Genomic DNA, 17,435 nt, shown 5'->3' with positions numbered 1-17,435 from the left:
TACACATATACAGCTCTACTGTGTACACATACAGCTCAGCTACATGTACATTACACATACAGCTCTACTGTGTACACATACAGCTCAGCTACATGCACATTACACATATACAGCACTACTGTGTACACATACAGCTCAGCTACATGTACATTACACATATACAGCTCTACTGTGTACACATACAGCTCAGCTACATGCACATTACACACAGCTCTGCTGCAGACATATATAACACACACATACACAGCTCTGCACCACGCACATCACACACACACAGCTCTGCTGCATACACATAACTTCAGCTCATCCAGCAGCGATCACAACCAGCACAGCAGAGTCCTGCATACACTGAGCAGATGAGCCTAGAGCAGCAGCCCCTGATCATGTGACTCCTCCTCCTCCATGTGACTGATCACATGACTGTGACATCAACACAGGTCCTGTAACCAGGAGGAAATCACACGGCTGCTGTACAGCTCTGTGGTTGGAGGTATGTGTGTATATATAATTTGTGTATATATATATATATATATATATATATGTATATATATATATATATATATATATGTATATGTGTGTGTGTGTGTGTATATAAATAGGTGTAGGCTTAGGCTTTGTTCACATTGCCTTTTGACTTTAGTATAACTCTGTACCTGTACGCCCTTGTCCCGCTCCCCTTCTATAATGTGGGGTCATGACCTGACCCATAGTCATAGCGGGGGGGGGGGGGGGGGGGGTTCCTATTGCTATCAGCCGCCAGGACCCATGGATAATACTGGACATTATGGATCCTGGTGATGACCGGTATTAAAGGAGATATCCAGTGGTGAAAAATGTATCCCCTTTCCTAAGGATAGGAGATAAGTTTGAGATTGTGGGGGTCCGACCGCTGGGGCCCCGGCAGCCCTTTCGCAATCTCCGGCTCTGCCATAGAGTTGTAGTGAGGGGGCGGGTCGGCCGCTGCTTCGTGCGGTGGTCAATACGCGCTATATGGCCAGCAAGCCGGGGCCCCGTACAGAGAGATTGCGGGGGCCCCAGCGGTCGGACCCCCAGCGTTCTCAAACTTATCTCCTATTCTGGCACAATAGGGGCTTCCTAAATGTGACATGCCCCCAAAAACCATTTCAGAAAAACTCACTCTCCAAAATCACACTGTCGCTCCTTCCCTTCTGAGCCCTCTACTGCGCCCGCCGAACACTTCACATACACATATGAGGTATGTCCTTACTCCAGAGAAATTGGGTTACACATTTTGGGGGACTTTTTCTCCTATTACCGCTTGTAAAAATTCTAAAAGTGGGTCTACAAGAACAAGTGTAAAAAATGAAGATTTCGAATTTTCTCCTTACCCCCCATAGACTTCCATTGAGGGGACGGGGTGTGATGTCATGAGGGGGCGGGGCTCTGATGTCACGAGCTCTCGGCGCCGGCTCCAGCAGTGGAGTACCCCCTTAATACCCCTTTAATACATTCCTTGAGGGGTATAGTTGCCAAAATGGGGTCACATGTTTGTGTTTTTTTATTTTATTTTAGTGTTTATGTCAGAACGGCTGTAACTATCAGCCATTCAAATACAAATCACCAATTTAGGCATCAAATGTACATGGTGCTCTCACTCCTGAGCCATGTTGTCCGCCCGCAGAGCACTTTATGTTTGACACTTTTTTTCCCCTCTACTTTAAAGGGGTACTCCGGTGAAAATTTTAACCCCTTAAAGGGTCACTCTCATTAAAACAAATTTTTGCTATTGCACTCCTTATGGTAAGGAAAAATATTTCTAATATACTTTGTATAAAAAAAAAAAATGAAGTTTTCTATGTTTTATTTGTGCTTAAAAAAGCTCAAGAGCACATTTTCCCCCATCTCATACACAGACTTTGGACCAAAGTCCAAACACAGGAAGTGCTGCCTGGAGTGCTGAGGGGGGGGGGGGGGGGGGTTCCAACCAACAGCATATGGCAGTTATGTGTGAGAGGAGCTATGATTGGATGAGGCTGCACACACACCCCTCAGCACTCCAGGCTGCACTTCCTGTGTTTGGACTTTGGTCCAAAGTCTGTGTATGAGTTGGGGGAAAATGTGCTCTTGAGCTTTTTTAAGCACAAATAAAACATAGAAAACTTCATTTTTTTTTTTAAAACAAAGTATATTAGAAATATTTTTCATGTACCATAAGGAGTGCAATAGCAAAAATTAGTTTTAATGAGAGTTACCCTTTAAGGACCCAGCCAATTTTCAGTGTAGGACCCGGCCATTTTTTGCACATCTGACCACTGTTACTGTAAGCATTAATAACTCTGGGATGCTTTTACCTTTCATTCTGATTCTGAGAGTGTTTTTTCGTGACATATTCTACTTTATGTTAGTGATAACATTTTGTCGATACTTGTATCATTTCATGGAGAAAAATTCCAAAATTAGAAGAAAAATGAAAATGTTGCTTTTTTTTTTTTTTTTACTTTGAAGCTCTCTGCTTATAAGGAAAATTAATATTCCAAATAAATTATATTTTGATTCACATATACAATATGTCTACTTTATATTTCCATCATAAAGTTGACATGTTTTTACTTTTGGAAGACATCAGAGGGCTTCAAAGTTCAGCAGCAATTTTCAAATTTTTTGCAAAATTTTCAAAATCTAAATTTTTCAGGGACCAGTTTAGTTTTGAAGTGGATTTGAAGGGCCTTAATATTAGAAATACCCCATTATAAAAACTGCACCCCTCAAAGTATTCAAAATGACATTCAGTAAGTGTGTTAACCCTTTAGGTGTTTCACAGGAATAGTAGAAAATTGAAGGAGAAAATTCTAAATCTTAAGTTTTTTACTGGCATGTTCTTGTAGACCCAGTTTTTGAATTTTTACAAGGGGTAAAAGGAACTAAATCTTCCTAAAATTTGTAACCCAATTTCTCTCGAGTAAGGAAATACCTCATATGTGTATGTCAAGTGTTCGGCAGGCGCAGTAGAGGGCTCAGAAGGGAAGGAGCCTCAATGGAATTTTGGAGAGTGAGTTTTACTGAAATGGTTTTCGGGGGGCATGTCACATTTAGGAAGCCCCTATGGTGCCAGAACAGCCCAAAAAAAAAAACCACATGGCATACTATTTTGGAAACTACACCCCTCATGGAACGCTACAAGGGATACAGTGAGCCTTAACACACCACAGGTGTTTAACGACTTTTTGTTAAAGTTGAATGTGTAAATAAAAAAATTTCACAAAAATGCAGGTTTTTCCCCAAATTTTAAATTTTTACAAGGGTTAATAGGAGAAAATGACCCCCAAAATTTGTAACCCCATTTCTTGTGAGTATATAAATACCCCATATGTAGATGTTAAGTGCTCTGCTGGCAAACTACAATGCTCAGAAGAGAGGAAGCACCATTGAGCTTTTGGAAATAAATTTTTTTGGAATGGAAGTCGGGGGCCATGTGCGTTTACAAAGCCCCCCATGGTGCCAGAACAGTGCCACATGTGACCCCATTTTGGAAACTACACCCCTCACAGAATTTAATAAGGGTTCAGTGAGTATTTACACCCCACTGGCGTTTGACAGATCTTTGGAACAGTGGGCTGTGCAAATGAAAACTTAAATTTTTCACTTTCAGGGACCACTGTTCCAAAAATCTGTCAGACACCTGTGGGGGGTAAATGCTCACTGTACCCCTTATTACATTGCGTGAAGGGTGTACTTTCCAAAATGGGGTCACATGTGGGGGGGTCCATTGTTCTGGCTCTATGGGGGCTTTGTAAACACACGTGGCCTTCAATTCCGGACAAATTTTCTCTTCAAAAGCCCAATGGCGCTCCCTTTCTTCTGAGCATTGTAGTTCGCCCGCAGAGCACTTTACAACCACATATGGGGTATGATCTTACTCAGAAGAAATGGGGTTACAAATTTTGGCGGTCTATTTTCCTATTTTCCCTTGTGAAAATTAAAAATTTAAGGTAACACCAGCATTTTTGTGAAATAATTTTTTTTTTTTTTTTTTCATTTTTCCATCCAACTTTGAAGAATTTTCATTAAACACCTGTGGGGTGTTAATACTCACTATACCCCTTGTTCCGTTCCGTGAGGGGTTTAGTTTCCAAAATGGGGTCACATGTGTGTATTTATATTTTTGCGTTTATGTCAGAACCGCTGTAAAATCAGCCACCCCTATGTAAATCACCAATTTAGGCCTCAAATGTACATGGTGCGCTCTCACTCCTGAGCCTTGTTGTGCGTCCGCAGAGCATTTTACGCCCACATATGGGGTATTTCCGTACTCAGGAGAAATTGCTTTACAAATTTTGGGGGTCTTTATTTCCTTTTACCGCTTGTGAAAATAAAATAAACATTTTTACACTAACAGGCTGGTGTAGACCCCAACTTTTTTTCATAAGGGGTAAAAGGAGAAAAAGCACCACAAAATGTTTAGTGCAATTTCTCCCGAGTACGGAAATACCCCATATGTGACCCTAAACTGTATCCTTGAAATACGACAGGGCTCCGAAGTGAGAGAGCGCCATTCGCATTTGAGGACTAAATTAGGGATTGCATAGGGGTGGAAATAGGGGTATTCTACGCCAGTGATTCCCAAACAGGGTGCCTCCAGCTGTTGCTAAACTCCCAGCATGCCTGGACAGTCAGTGGCTGTCCAGAAATGCTGGGAGTTGTTGTTTTGAAACAGCTGAAGGCTCCGTTTTGGAAACACTGCCATACAATACGGTTTTCATTTTTATTGGGGGGGGGGGGACAGTGTAAAGGGGTGTATATGTTGTGTTTTACCCTTTATGATGTGTTAGTGTAGTGTAGTGTTTTTAGGGTACATTCACACTGATGGAAGTTTACAGTGAGTTTCCCACTAGGAGTTTGCGCTGCTTCGAAAAATTTGCAACTGGTTGGAAAACCTTGAGTTAGGTTCTGTTACCTAACTCAGTATTTTCCAACCAGTGTGTCTCCAGCTGTTGCAAAACTACAACTCCCAGCTTGTACTGATCGCCGAAGGGCATGCTGGGAAATGTAGTTATGCAACAGCTAAAGGTACGCAACTACAACTCCCAGCATGCCGAGACAGCTGTTTGCTGTTTGGGCATGCTGGGATTTGCAGTTTTGCAACATCTGGAGGGCTACAGTTTAGAGACCACCGCACAGTGATCTCCAAACTGGGGCCCTCCAGATGTTGCAAAACTACAAATCCCAGCATGCCCAAACAGCTGTCTGGACATGATGGGAGTTGTAGTTTTGCAACATCTGAAGGGCTACAGTTTAGAGACCACTGTATAGTGGTCTCAAACTGTAGCCCTCCAGATGTTGCTAGGCAACTCACCGGCTTCTGTAGGATCCAGGGAGCCAGCCGCATGACATTGAAGCCCGCCGATCACCGCAGCCCGCTGATCACCGCAGCCGATCGCAGCCTCTGCCGATGGGTAAGTGGACTTCGGCGCCGGTCCTCTGTCGGTTTCCCCGTTCTACCCCACCTATTGTGGGTGGGCAGAACAGGGAAACTTAAAGTTAACCCCCCCGCCCCCGATCTGCTTTTAGTTGTCGCTTCTATACGACCAATAGCAGGGATAGAAGGGGGGGCACCCCTGCCACCTCACTCCTATCCCTTCAGGGGGAGCGTGGGTGTCTAGGACAACCCAAATCCCCCTTGATTTTCGGGTCACCATAGACCCGTATGACCCGGAATAGCCGTAAATCGCAAGTGTGAATTCACCGATGATTTGCGGCGATCACCGACATGGGGGGGGCATTTGCGCGGGGTGCATGCTGATCGATATCAGCAGTCACCCCGGTCCCCGCACGGCGGGGACTGAAATTCCAACGGGCGTACAGGTACGCCCTTGGTCCTTAAGTACCATGGTGTCTGGACGTACCCGTACACCCTGGGTCCTTAACAGGTTAATGAACTGGTGCCAGAAAGTTAAACAGATATGTGAATTCCTTCTATTAAACAATCTTTACCCTTCCTGTACTTTTTAGCAGCTGTTTGCTACAAAGGAAATTCTGTTCTTTTTGAATTTCTTTTTTGCCTTGTCCACAGTCAGGGGTGTGGAAATTTAATTAAAAAAAACTACTTGTCCACGGGACTAAAACGAGCAAAATCTACTTGTCCCTCATGACGATCCACTTGTCCGGCCAATTTTCGCTTTTTCATTCTCGTTATTTCCTCCTCGCCCTATAATAGCCATAACTACCTACTATAATGATACCTTTTAATTTTTCAATAACATATTCTCCGAACCCAAAAAATATATATATAATCGGTGAAGTGAAATTGAAATAGTAAAAGATAATTTAGCAGATTTGGTGGTTTTCTTTTCTACACCATTTACCTTGTGGTTAAGGTAACATGTTATTTTGATACTTTAGGCCGCCTGATTACAGTAATACCAGATTTGTATCGTTTCCGTCATGTTTTACTAATTTTAAAAAAAATTCAGAACTTTTTCGAATTTTTTTATTGCCATTTTTTGACCCCTTACATTTACCGTTTGGAATACATAATGTTATATTTTAATAGTTCGTACAACGCGCACAAAGCGATACTAAATATGTTTATTTATTTTTATATAGGAAAAGGGGGTGATTTGAACTTTCAACTTTTAGGAGGAATCATTAGATTCCTCTTACAGATGAATAGAGTTCTACTGAACTCCATTGATCTGTGTGCTCTGCGATCCATTGATAGAGCCTAGTCCAGCCAAATTCTATCTATGACAGAGCCACGGGACAGCAGGGAACAGAGGTAAGCCCTCCTCTATAGTGGATCATTCCCCCCCCCCACGATCGCAGCATGCTGGCTATTAGCGGCGGCCCCGGGCTACTGAGAACAGCTGGGGGCTGCAGAGTACTGAGCGGGCAGGAGTCCGGAGCCCGCTTCATACAGACTGCTGAGTGCTGCAGCGCTTATCAGGTCCGGCCCTGCTTGCCCGAAGCAGGGCTAAGAGCCGGAAAAATTCACCTGCCCGGCGCCCGGAACTGCATGTCCCGGGCATGGAGCCATTGGAATTCCACGTCCCTGCACAGTGCTCTCTTCTGACACCTGATGTCCGTATCAGGAACTGTCCAAAGCAGGAGAAAATCCCCATAGCAAACCTATCCTGCTCTAGACAGTTCCTGACATGGACAGAGGTGTCAGCAGAGAGCACTGTGGACAAGACAAAAAAGAAATTAAAAAAGAACAGGATTTCCTCTGTAGCATACAGCTGCTAAAAAGTACTGGAAGGGTAAATATTTTTTTATAGAAGTAATTTACAAATCTGTTTAACTTTCTGGCACCAGTTGACTTATGAAGACCTAAAAAAAAATGTTTTCCACCGGAGTACCCCTTTAACCTCTTGTGAAAATGAAAAATATGAGGTATTAGCAGCATGTTTGTGTAAAATTGTAATGCAAGTTTTCCTTTTTATAAGGGGGCGGGGTAAAAGAAGCAATAGCCCCCCCCCCCCCCCCAAAATGTTTTACATTTTTCTTCTCCGAGTACGGAAATACCCCATATGTGGCCCTAGACTGTTGCCTTGAAATATAACAGGGCTCCGCAGTAAGAGAGCTCCATGCGCATTTGAGGCCTAAATTAGGAATTTGCACAGGGGCATCTGTTGCAGAGGTTGTAAGGGTCTCACATGGAGGGAACACGCCGGCCCGATCATCACATGGAGGCGGTGATCTAAAGGGGGACTCCAGTGGAAATAGTTTTTTTTAAATCAACTGTTTCCAGAAACTTAAACAAATTTGTAAATGACTTCTATTTAAATCCTTCCATTTAATCCTTCCAGTACTTGATAGCTGCTGTATGCTCCAGAGGGAGTTCTTTTCTTTTTGAATTTCTTTTTTGTCTTGTCCACAGTGCTCTCTGCTGACACCTCTGTCCATGTCAGGAACTGTTCAGAGCAGGATAGGTTTGCTATGGGGATTTGCTCCTACTCTGGACAGTTCCTGACATGGACAGAGGTGTCAGCAGAGAGCACTGTGGACAAGACAAAAAAGAAATTCAAAAAGAAAAGAACTCCCTCTGGAGCATACAGCAGCTGATAAGTACTGGAAGAATTAAGATTTTTAAATAGAAATAATTTACAAATCTGTTTAATCTGGTTAAAGGGGTACTCCGGTGGAAAACAATTTATTTTCTAATCAACTGGTGCCAGAAAGTTAAACCAATTAGTAAATGACTTTTATATAAAAATCTTAATCTTTACAGTACTCATCAGCTGCTGTATGCTCCACAGGAAGTTGTGTAGTTCTTTTCAGTCTGACCACAGTGCTCTCTGCTGACATCTCTGTCCATGTCAGGAACTGTCCAGAGTAGGAGCAAATACCCGTAGAAACCCTCTCCTGCTCCCGACAGATCCTCACATGGACAGAGGTGTCAGTAGAGAGCACTGTGATCAGACTAGAAAAAAACTACACAATTTCCTCTGTAGTATACAGCAGCTGATAAGTACTAGAAGGAATAAGATTTTTGAATAGTAGTAATTTACAAATCTGTATAGCGTTTTGGCACCAGTTGATTTAAAAAAAATCGTTTTCCACCGGAGTACTCCTTTAAAGAAGCACTGCAGGGTTTTTGTTTTGTTTTTTTGCTTTTGTTTTTTCATATCTATCTGTTTTTGTTTAGTGTTTTGAAAAAATTGTTGTTGTTTTTTTTTAATAAACTTATAATTATTTTATTTATTTATTTTTAGTCAGACACTTCATGAGATGATTCTTATTGTGATCTGCTAAATACTTGTATAAAACAATCTATTAGGCCATATCTTTGCTGGTCATTGTAGTGGGATGGAAATGACTGGAGAGGTGACACTGCTGGGACATTATACAGTAATGGAGGGGTCTGGTGATGACTGGAGAGGTGACACTGCTGGGACATTATACAGTAATGGAGGGGTCTGGTGATGACTGGAGAGGTGACACTGCTGGGAATGCTGGGACATTATACAGTAATGGAGGGGTCTGGTGATGACTGGAGAGGTGACACTGCTGGGAATGCTGGGACATTATACAGTAATGGAGGGGTCTGGTGATGACTGGAGAGGTGACACTGCTGGGACATTATACAGTAATGGAGGGGTCTGGTGATGACTGGAGAGGTGACACTGCTGAGAATGCTGGGACATTATACAGTAATGGAGGGGTCTGGTGATGACTGGAGAGGTGACACTGCTGGGAATGCTGGGACATTATACAGTAATGGAGGGGTCTGGTGATGACTGGAGAGGTGACACTGCTGGGAATGCTGGGATATTATACAGTAATGGAGGGGTCTGGTGATGACTGGAGAGGTGACACTGCTGGGACATTATACAGTAATGGAGGAGTCTGGTGATGACTGGAGAGGTGACACTGCTGGGACATTATACAGTAATGGAGGAGTCTGGTGATGACCGGAGAGGTGACACTGCTGGGACATTATACAGTAATGGAGGGGTCTGGTGATGACTGGAGAGGTGACACTGCTGGGAATGCTGGGACATTATACAGTAATGGAGGGGTCTGGTGATGACTGGAGAGGTGACACTGCTGGGACATTATACAGTAATGGAGGGGTCTGGTGATGACTGGAGAGGTGACACTGCTGGGACATTATACAGTAATGGAGGGGTCTGGTGATGACTGGAGAGGTGACACTGCTGGGACATTATACAGTAATGGAGGGGTCTGGTGATGACTGGAGAGGTGACACTGCTGGGACATTATACAGTAATGGAGGGGTCTGGTGATGACTGGAGAGGTGACACTGCTGAGAATGCTGGGACATTATACAGTAATGGAGGGGTCTGGTGATGACTGAAGAGGTGACACTGCTGGGACATTATACAGTAATGGAGGGGTCTGGTGATGACTGGAGAGGTGACACTGCTGGGAATGCTGGGACATTATACAGTAATGGAGGGGTCTGGTGATGACTGGAGAGGTGACACTGCTGGGAATGCTGGGACATTATACAGTAATGGAGGGGTCTGGTGATGACTGGAGAGGTGACACTGCTGGGACATTATACAGTAATGGAGGGGTCTGGTGATGACTGGAGAGGTGACACTGCTGGGAATGCTGGGACATTATACAGTAATGGAGGGGTCTGGTGATGACTGGAGAGGTGACACTGCTGGGAATGCTGGGACATTATACAGTAATGGAGGGGTCTGGTGATGACTGGAGAGGTGACACTGCTGGGAATGCTGGGACATTATACAGTAATGGAGGGGTCTGGTGATGACTGGAGAGGTGACACTGCTGGGAATGCTGGGACATTATACAGTAATGGAGGAGTCTGGTGATGACTGGAGAGGTGACACTGCTGGGACATTATACAGTAATGGAGGAGTCTGGTGATGACTGGAGAGGTGACACTGCTGGGAATGCTGGGACATTATACAGTAATGGAGGGGTCTGGTGATGACTGGAGAGGTGACACTGCTGGGACATTATACAGTAATGGAGGGGTCTGGTGATGACTGGAGAGGTGACACTGCTGGGACATTATACAGTAATGGAGGGGTCTGGTGATGACTGGAGAGGTGACACTGCTGGGACATTATACAGTAATGGAGGGGTCTGGTGATGACTGGAGAGGTGACACTGCTGGGACATTATACAGTAATGGAGGGGTCTGGTGATGACTGGAGAGGTGACACTGCTGAGAATGCTGGGACATTATACAGTAATGGAGGGGTCTGGTGATGACTGAAGAGGTGACACTGCTGGGACATTATACAGTAATGGAGGGGTCTGGTGATGACTGGAGAGGTGACACTGCTGGGAATGCTGGGACATTATACAGTAATGGAGGGGTCTGGTGATGACTGGAGAGGTGACACTGCTGGGAATGCTGGGACATTATACAGTAATGGAGGGGTCTGGTGATGACTGGAGAGGTGACACTGCTGGGACATTATACAGTAATGGAGGGGTCTGGTGATGACTGGAGAGGTGACACTGCTGGGAATGCTGGGACATTATACAGTAATGGAGGGGTCTGGTGATGACTGGAGAGGTGACACTGCTGGGAATGCTGGGACATTATACAGTAATGGAGGGGTCTGGTGATGACTGGAGAGGTGACACTGCTGGGAATGCTGGGACATTATACAGTAATGGAGGGGTCTGGTGATGACTGGAGAGGTGACACTGCTGGGAATGCTGGGACATTATACAGTAATGGAGGAGTCTGGTGATGACTGGAGAGGTGACACTGCTGGGACATTATACAGTAATGGAGGAGTCTGGTGATGACTGGAGAGGTGACACTGCTGGGAATGCTGGGACATTATACAGTAATGGAGGGGTCTGGTGATGACTGGAGAGGTGACACTGCTGGGAATGCTGGGACATTATACAGTAATGGAGGGGTCTGGTGATGACTGGAGAGGTGACACTGCTGGGACATTATACAGTAATGGAGGGGTCTGGTGATGACTGGAGAGGTGACACTGCTGAGAATGCTGGGACATTATACAGTAATGGAGGGGTCTGGTGATGACTGGAGAGGTGACACTGCTGGGAATGCTGGGACATTATACAGTAATGGAGGGGTCTGGTGATGACTGGAGAGGTGACACTGCTGGGAATGCTGGGATATTATACAGTAATGGAGGGGTCTGGTGATGACTGGAGAGGTGACACTGCTGGGACATTATACAGTAATGGAGGAGTCTGGTGATGACTGGAGAGGTGACACTGCTGGGACATTATACAGTAATGGAGGAGTCTGGTGATGACCGGAGAGGTGACACTGCTGGGACATTATACAGTAATGGAGGGGTCTGGTGATGACTGGAGAGGTGACACTGCTGGGAATGCTGGGACATTATACAGTAATGGAGGGGTCTGGTGATGACTGGAGAGGTGACACTGCTGGGACATTATACAGTAATGGAGGGGTCTGGTGATGACTGGAGAGGTGACACTGCTGGGACATTATACAGTAATGGAGGGGTCTGGTGATGACTGGAGAGGTGACACTGCTGGGACATTATACAGTAATGGAGGGGTCTGGTGATGACTGGAGAGGTGACACTGCTGAGAATGCTGGGACATTATACAGTAATGGAGGGGTCTGGTGATGACTGAAGAGGTGACACTGCTGGGACATTATACAGTAATGGAGGGGTCTGGTGATGACTGGAGAGGTGACACTGCTGGGAATGCTGGGACATTATACAGTAATGGAGGGGTCTGGTGATGACTGGAGAGGTGACACTGCTGGGAATGCTGGGACATTATACAGTAATGGAGGGGTCTGGTGATGACTGGAGAGGTGACACTGCTGGGACATTATACAGTAATGGAGGGGTCTGGTGATGACTGGAGAGGTGACACTGCTGGGACATTATACAGTAATGGAGGGGTCTGATGATGACTGGAGAGATGACACTGCTGGGAATGCTGGGACATTATACAGTAATGGAGGGGTCTGGTGATGACTGGAGAGGTGACACTGCTGGGACATTATACAGTAATGGAGGGGTCTGGTGATGACTGGAGAGGTGACACTGCTGGGAATGCTGGGACATTATACAGTAATGGAGGGGTCTGGTGATGACTGGAGAGGTGACACTGCTGGGAATGCTGGGACATTATACAGTAATGGAGGGGTCTGGTGATGACTGGAGAGGTGACACTGCTGGGACATTATACAGTAATGGAGGGGTCTGGTGATGACTGGAGAGGTGACACTGCTGGGAATACTGGGACATTATACAGTAATGGAGGGGTCTGGTGATGACTGGAGAGGTGACACTGCTGGGAATGCTGGGACATTATACAGTAATGGAGGGGTCTGGTGATGACTGGAGAGGTGACAGTGCTGGGAATGCTGGGACATTATACAGTAATGGGGGGGTCTGGTGATGACTGGAGAGGTGACACTGCTGGGACATTATAAGTAATGGAGGGGTCTGGTGATGACTGGAGAGGTGACACTGCTGGGAATGCTGGGACATTATACAGTAATGGAGGGGTCTGGTGATGACTGGAGAGGTGACACTGCTGGGAATGCTGGGACATTATACAGTAATGGAGGGGTCTGGTGATGACTGGAGAGGTGACACTGCTGGGAATGCTGGGACATTATACAGTAATGGAGGGGTCTGGTGATGACTGGAGAGGTGACACTGCTGGGAATGCTGGGACATTATACAGTAATGGAGGGGTCTGGTGATGACTGGAGAGGTGACACTGCTGGGACATTATACAGTAATGGAGGGGTCTGGTGATGACTGGAGAGGTGACACTGCTGGGAATACTGGGACATTATACAGTAATGGAGGGGTCTGGTGATGACTGGAGAGGTGACACTGCTGGGAATGCTGGGACATTATACAGTAATGGAGGGGTCTGGTGATGACTGGAGAGGTGACAGTGCTGGGAATGCTGGGACATTATACAGTAATGGAGGGGTCTGGTGATGACTGGAGAGGTGACAGTGCTGGGAATGCTGGGACATTATACAGTAATGGAGGGGTCTGGTGATGACTGGAGAGGTGGCACTGCTGGGAATGCTGGGACATTATACAGTAATGGAGGGGTCTGGTGATGACTGGAGAGGTGACACTGCTGGGAATGCTGGGACATTATACAGTAATGGAGGGGTCTGGTGATGACTGGAGAGGTGACACTGCTGGGACATTATACAGTAATGGAGGGGTCTGGTGATGACTGGAGAGGAGACACTGCTGGGACATTATACAGTAATGGAGGGGTCTGGTGATGACTGGAGAGGTGACAGTGCTGGGAATGCTGGGACATTATACAGTAATGGGGGGGTCTGGTGATGACTGGAGAGGTGACACTGCTGGGAATGCTGGGACATTATACAGTAATGGAGGAGTCTGGTGATGACTGGAGAGGTGACACTGCTGGGAATGCTGGGACATTATACAGTAATGGAGGGGTCTGGTGATGACTGGAGAGGTGACACTGCTGGGAATGCTGGGACATTATACAGTAATGGAGGGGTCTGGTGATGACTGGAGAGGTGACACTGCTGGGAATGCTGGGACATTATACAGTAATGGAGGGGTCTGGTGATGACTGGAGAGGTGACACTGCTGGGAATGCTGGGACATTATACAGTAATGGAGGGGTCTGGTGATGACTGGAGAGGTGACACTGCTGGGAATGCTGGGACATTATACAGTAATGGAGGGGTCTGGTGGTGACTGGAGAGGTGACACTGCTGGGACATTATACAGTAATGGAGGGGTCTGGTGATGACTGGAGAGGTGACACTGCTGGGAATGCTGGGACATTATACAGTAATGGAGGGGTCTGGTGGTGACTGGAGAGGTGACACTGCTGGGAATGCTGGGACATTATACAGTAATGGAGGGGTCTGGTGATGACTGGAGAGGTGACACTGCTGGGAATGCTGGGACATTATACAGTAATGGAGGGGTCTGGTGATGACTGGAGAGGTGACACTGTTGGGACATTATACAGTAATGGAGGGGTCTGGTGATGACTGGAGAGGTGACACTGCTGGGAATGCTGGGACATTATACAGTAATGGAGGGGTCTGGTGATGACTGGAGAGGTGACACTGCTGAGAATGCTGGGACATTATACAGTAATGGAGGGGTCTGGTGATGACTGGAGAGGTGACACTGCTGGGAATGCTGGGACATTATACAGTAATGGAGGGGTCTGGTGATGACTGGAGAGGTGACACTGCTGGGAATGCTGGGACATTATACAGTAACACCACTGGAGGGGTCGGGGTGATGACTGTATCATTGTGTGTCAGGTTCCTATAAGGTGTCAGGACGTGGCGGTGTATTTCTCCATGGAGGAGTGGGAGTATGTAGAAGGACACAAGGATCAGTACAAGGATCAGGTGATGATGGAGGATCAGCAGCCCCTCACATCAGCAGGTAATAGACATGACTATATACACACGTCCTCTCATTATTTGTATGTAAAGAATGAATTCAGTCTCTGTATGTGTTCCCTACAGTCAGATCCAGTAAGAGAACAGCAGCAGAGAGGTGTCCCCGTCCTCTTCTTCCACAGGATCAGGTAGATAGAGATATTCCCTATGATCTGTAGAAGGGCTGTGAAGCTCTTGTGTTCAGTCTTGTTTTATCCTACACTATTATATGGTTTCTACTTATATACTTAAATTAAAAAAAGTTGGATATAGCAGCATTTAAGCCGACCATAGACATTACATGTTGTCTGGATCTGACTTTTACAATATTTCTTTCACATCTTATGAATCAGATGGAAGATCTGAACAATATGAATGCTCCAGACACAGATGTGAGGAGTGATGAGCAGTTTAAGGAGGACATTCCTACAATGAAAAATCTAAACTACATTAATGCTACAGACATAAATGAAGAAGAAGAAGAGATAGATGTGAGCGGTGATGAGCAGTATAAGGAGGACATTACTACAGGGAAAGATCTGATTTATATTAATGCTACCAACATAAAAGAAGAAGAAACAGATGTGAGCGGTGATGAGCAGTATAAGGAGGACATTTTTACATTGAATGATTTGAACAATATTAATGTTATAAAAATAAATGAAGAAGAAGAAGAAGAAGAGACAGATGTGAGCAGTGATAAACAGTATAAAGAGGAAATTCCTACAGGAAAAGATCTGAACTATATTATTGCTACAATCATAAAGGAGGAAGAAGAAGAGACAAATGTGAACGGTGATGGCCAATATAAAGAGGACTTTCCTACAGGGAAAGATCTGATCCATATTAATGCTACAGACATAAAAGAAGAAGAAACGGATGCGAGCAGTGATGAGCAGTATAAGGAGAGCATTCCTACAGGGAAAAATCTGATCTTTATTAATGCTACAGACATAAAAGAAGAAGAAGAGACAGAAGTGAGCGGTGATGAGCAGTATAAGGAGGACATTCCTACAGGTAACCAACCAGGTGAGTAGTAACCACTAATTGGAGAGAAGAGTCACATATTCTAATTTTCTAGTCCCTGTCTACAGCAAACTTGTATGGAATATTTTTTTAGGGATGCACCGAAAGGGAAATTTTGGTCTGAAACCGAAAATTTAGGCTGGGTGTGGCCGAAAACCGAAACTGCATTGCCCCCCCCCCCCCACACTTTTTTTTATATAGTTTGTGTAAAATTGTATTATCATAATTTTTTAGTTAAACAATTAAATAATTCATAAATTTAAGTATGAACACTAAAGTTTTGGGTGTGCTCTATCTGTGGTTCGTCTGACAATTCCAGTACCATGTAGACCCCTAATGACTACATCCAATGTGCAAAAATGTTTAACAGTACAAAAGGAAATGTGCTGGTTCTCTAGCACTATGGAAATGTAATACAGTAACCCCCCGACATGCGATGGGCCCGACATATGATAAAATCGACATACGATGCTTTTATATGTCGGGGCCATCGCTTTAACTGCTATCCGACATCGCAAAATGCTTAAGCTGCTGTCGGATAGCAGTTTAGGCATCCCGGACAGGTTCGCTTACCTATCCCTGCTGCTCCAGGTCCACTTCGCGATCCTCCGGCATCTTCTGTATCTTCTCCAGGGTCCGGGCCTCGCTTTCCGGCGTCGTTATTACGTCGCTACGCACGCTGGGCCGGCGCAGCAGCGTAATAACGTCACCAGAAAGCGAGGCCCGGACCCTGCAGAAGATGCGGAAAAAAACGTAGGATCCCGAAGAAGACACCGGAGCAGCGCGACAGCATCGGGAGCCCCTGGGACAGCACCGGGAGCGGTGAGGACGCGGTCCGGAGCGGCGGGGACAGGTGAGTACAGCTTCCTATACTTTACATTGCACGGATCCCTCAACATACGATGGATTCGACAAACGATGGATCGTTTGGAACGAATTACCATCGTATGTTGAGGGACCACTGTATATGGAAATCAGTGGTTGTACAAATGTACGTAGAGAGTGGTTGTGTGTAGAGAACCGGGGGGTGGGGAAGGGGGGGGGATCAAAAAATGATGCCTAAAACACCCAGAAGTTCACAGTGCAGAGTTCTAAAGTACATTTATTTGCAGATTTTTAAACATTTAAAATGCCCAAAGTGGACGCCTGCTATCCACTCTGGTATACATAAAATAGTATAAAACAAAGTAGTATAGTAGAAAAGTTAATCAAATGCATTCATAATCTCAAAACCACCTTCAGTTGCAAGAACTTACACTGCTCAAAAAATAAAGGGAATACTAAGATAACACATCCTAGATCTGAATGAATGAACTAATCGTATGAAATACTTTCGTCTTTACATAGTTGAATGTGCTGACAACAAATCACACAAAAATTATCAATGGAAATCAAATTAATCAACCCATGGAGGTCTGGATATGGAGTCACACTCAAAATCAAAGTGAAAAACCACACTACAGGCTGATACAACTTTGATGTAATGTCCTTAAAATAAGTCAAAATGAAGCCACTTGCCCGTATGACCTCCCTACAATGTCTGGGCATGCTCCTG

General features: G+C 45.2%; 1 protein-coding gene across 1 annotated transcript in view; it reads left to right on the top strand.

The window, feature by feature from the left end:
- The first annotated feature begins 438 nt into the window (after window positions 1-438).
- Window positions 439-17,435, top strand: part of LOC130295880 (uncharacterized) — a 125,869-nt gene continuing 108,872 nt past the window's right edge. Inside the window, exons 1-4 of the mRNA XM_056547202.1 lie at window positions 439-490; window positions 14,732-14,858; window positions 14,942-15,003; window positions 15,208-15,883. Coding sequence (XP_056403177.1) covers window positions 14,771-14,858; window positions 14,942-15,003; window positions 15,208-15,883 — 826 coding nt within the window. The 5' untranslated portion in view covers window positions 439-490; window positions 14,732-14,770. The remainder of the gene's footprint in view (window positions 491-14,731; window positions 14,859-14,941; window positions 15,004-15,207; window positions 15,884-17,435) is intronic.

The sequence above is a fragment of the Hyla sarda genome, chromosome 1 (assembly GCF_029499605.1).
Source record: "Hyla sarda isolate aHylSar1 chromosome 1, aHylSar1.hap1, whole genome shotgun sequence".
Taxonomy (NCBI): Eukaryota; Metazoa; Chordata; class Amphibia; order Anura; family Hylidae; genus Hyla; species Hyla sarda.
This window is presented reverse-complemented; position numbering and strand designations above follow the sequence as displayed.